This window comes from Cyprinodon variegatus, unplaced genomic scaffold (genome assembly GCF_000732505.1).
Source record: "Cyprinodon variegatus isolate N-32 unplaced genomic scaffold, C_variegatus-1.0 Scaffold181, whole genome shotgun sequence".
Classification (NCBI taxonomy): Eukaryota; Metazoa; Chordata; class Actinopteri; order Cyprinodontiformes; family Cyprinodontidae; genus Cyprinodon; species Cyprinodon variegatus.
The window spans coordinates 948,527-951,832 of NW_015150634.1; the positions used below are offsets into that span (position 1 = coordinate 948,527).

The 3,306-nt window shown below is 41.4% G+C and overlaps 1 protein-coding gene across 1 annotated transcript in view; it reads left to right on the forward strand.

Moving 5' to 3' along the window:
- LOC107087342 (radixin) overlaps positions 1–3,306 on the forward strand; it is a 63,528-nt gene that overhangs the window by 56,328 nt on the left and 3,894 nt on the right. Inside the window, exons 12-14 of the mRNA XM_015378872.1 lie at positions 2,190–2,350; positions 2,551–2,643; positions 2,884–3,093. Of these exons, the coding sequence (XP_015234358.1) occupies positions 2,190–2,350; positions 2,551–2,643; positions 2,884–3,093 (464 nt within the window). The remainder of the gene's footprint in view (positions 1–2,189; positions 2,351–2,550; positions 2,644–2,883; positions 3,094–3,306) is intronic.

Consider the following 3,306-nt stretch of genomic DNA (forward strand, 5'->3'; position numbering starts at 1 on the left):
GTCAGATATATTGTATCGCAAAATATATTTGCGCAGAACTGCTTCCGGTTTATCGTATAGCCGTATGTTCGGAAAGAAGCTTAAGGCAGAGAAAAGGCTACAGCAGAGGTCATAGATTAGCGGACCGGGGTCCGGATCCGGACCCATCTGCTGGCTAATCCGGACCCAACCTTGGGGAAGAAGGAGAAGACGATGAGAAAAAGAAAGCAGAGAAAGTGGAATGCTGAAAAAGCTGCGGCGAACTGGTAGCAGAAACGTGAAATGGCGTGCTCAAAGGTGACCCTGTATATTCTGAGTATGTTTAGCTCAACCTGCTGCTGTGAAACAGGATTCTCCACCATGAACAGAATCAAAAATGAATATCCAGGTTCATGAGGCTTTCTTTATATAAATATATTTTTCTTTCTTTATATAAATATATTTTTAAGGTCAATGTATAACTTGGATGCATAAACAGCATTTTATACCAGTCTTAAATGCCGTCTACAGTAATGGATTAGAATTAAAAATGTCTCCGGACCTTTACTGGTTGTTGATTTTCTTTATTCCGACCCTGCCAATTTTCAGTTGGTTACCCCTGAGCTAGAGAACAGGGAAAAGGGCTAATTTCAACACAAGTGGTTGGAAAACGAGGAATTCGGGACATGGCTACAGCCTGTCCACGGTAAAGTGAAGATTTTGAGAAAGGAGGTGTCGATGGGTTTGAACTTCTCTTTACGTCCATGTCACCCACTGAACTATCGTTATTCATCTATGACAATGGAAACTCTGCTTTGCATTCTATGACCCCTTTAAGAGCAGGCTTTTTAGCTTAGAGTTTTACCTTGTATTTAATCTTGTATTTTGTCTCTACTTATTTATTGTACAGTTTATAAGGGGGTCTTATTTCTCATTTTGATTTGTCAAACTCATTGAAATCCTGTAACTTTAATCTCTAGTTTTTTCTAAATAGTTCCTCTCTGAGGGATCTCTCTATCGAGGGCAGTGGCTGGATGGGGTGGGGGTGGGTATAAGTGTAAAAATCCGTTTTCTATGTTGGATGGCCATGAGGTAATGTTTGTTATTATGGAAAGCACATTTTACTACATTAATCATATAAAAAGCACTTGATAAATAAATAAAGTTTGACTTAATTTGATTTGTTATGATAAAGGCAGTGTTTTCCAAAGTTTGGGACACAGAACAGAAAAGGATCGACCTCCTCAACTGATAGCAGCTAGTTGGCTGATGTACGGGTTGTGAAGATGACGATTACATCGACGTTAAGGCTGATTTATACTTCGAAACTAGGTAGTCTGCGTAGGTGTGGCAGTTAACGCAGAAATGCCCCCGCCCCTTCCACAGACAGACGCTGCACCTCTCCCAAATTGACTGCAGAGAGGAGGCCTCTGATTGGTCAAATCTACATCCGCTCTACACTGTGTATCTCCTGTTTGGTACCTTACCAGCTTGTTTTGTTTGTATGACAACCATTGTGGAAAACGTCGCGTGAAGATGGACCAGCTAGTAGAGTGATGTGCGCGAGAACGCTGGGACCCTTTTTCCACTCGGATCCCCGCTCTTTTTCACCCTCATGTCCCTCTGTTGTCTGACAAGCTTGCCCCCATAACCTCACCGCCTCGGCCGTATCTAGATCCAAAGCTAGTTCGGGATTTTCTCCTCTTTCGTTGTGGCATGGAATAACATAGTGCAGACGACGCTTCGATATTGAGCATAAATCAAAAATGTGTGCGTCATACCTGCGACACACTGCTGTGGGAGGATAACCAGCTCTGGCTGCTTAAACGCTTATTAGCTAAAGAAATTCTATAATGTATATGGAATACATGTAATGAATTGGATAAATAGACTCCTGGATGGCTTAAATGTCTCTACTTGCCAGTAAGAAAACAGCCAGCATGATAAACATGCTAAGGGTGTGGTAGAGATGTTTGCCGAATGCCATCAGTAATTGCTTCACTGTAATTTGTTTGCTTCATTCTCTCCAAGTCATGCCTGAACAAAACTGGCTCAAATTGGCCTATTTGCTTTTGTGTTATTTGTTTCTCTTTCCCTCTGTTAACATGCAAATCTGACATTCATTGATCGCTAATAGCACAGAGAGATGTCCTCTCCTGAAATATGAGTTCAAACAGCTTTCTGAACAAAGCTAGTGTGTTGAAGTGTGATTTGTGCATATCTCTCTGCAGAACTGGAGGCACAGACCCGTCGGGCCTTGGAGTTAGAGCAGGAACGAAAGCGAGCGAAGGAAGAAGCCGAGCGGCTTGAGAGGGAGAGGCAGGCGGCAGAAGAGGCCAAGGCAGCGTTAGCTCAGCAGGCAGCCGACCAAATGAAGACCCAGGAACAGCTGGTATCTGTTCCCACACAACCAAAGACATTTTCCCTGCAGCATCATCTATATATGTTGACATTTGTTTATCAATTTAGCAATATCGTGAAATAATTGAGTATAATAATAATAATTCTCTGTTGCGTTGACAGCCTAATGATTTCAATAATTGCTTATATATAATTGGTTATATTCTTAATGGTATGTTTTTCTTCATACAGGCTGCTGAGTTAGCAGAGTTTACAGCCAAAATCGCTTTACTTGAGGAGGCGAAAAGGAAAAAGGAGGAGGAAGCATCAGAGTGGCAACACAAAGTAATAAAACATGTCTTTTCTTGGGACTATTTTGGTGGTTCCTTAGGATTGCCCTTTACTATTAGTGCAAATTTCCCTTATAGTGTTCACAATGTTGCATAATCAGTCTTAGCCTAAGGTGAGATGCCAATAGTTATCATATATTCAAATTATTTAATTAAGGTTAGCTCCAAACCCCACTGGAATGAACAAAAACATCTATCCTAGATTCCTTTTTTTATGTATATTTTTTTTCTCTAGGCCATTTCGGCACAGGAAGACCTTGAAAAGACAAAGGAAGAGCTAAAGACGGCCATATCCTCTCCACCAGCGCCTGAACACGACGAGCACGATGAAACCAACGCAGAGGAAAGCGTCGAGCTGCCAAGCGACGGCGGCAGCAGCCACCGCAGCGAAGTGGAACGCATCACTGAGGCGCAGAAGAACGACCGCGTGAAGAAACAGCTCCAGGTAGACGCATAGATGGTAGTTAAGAAAAAAAAAGAAACATCTGTAAGTTTTGATAAGGTTTAGGGAACTCCAATCTTACCTCAAAACTAAATATATTTTATGTGATTACAGAGTTGCAGATAATTGTGATCAAAAACAATATTTTTTTCCTTGATCAGTTGTTATTCATTTCAATTTAAAGTTTCCTTATTTTTGGAGGGCAAGAAAACCTTT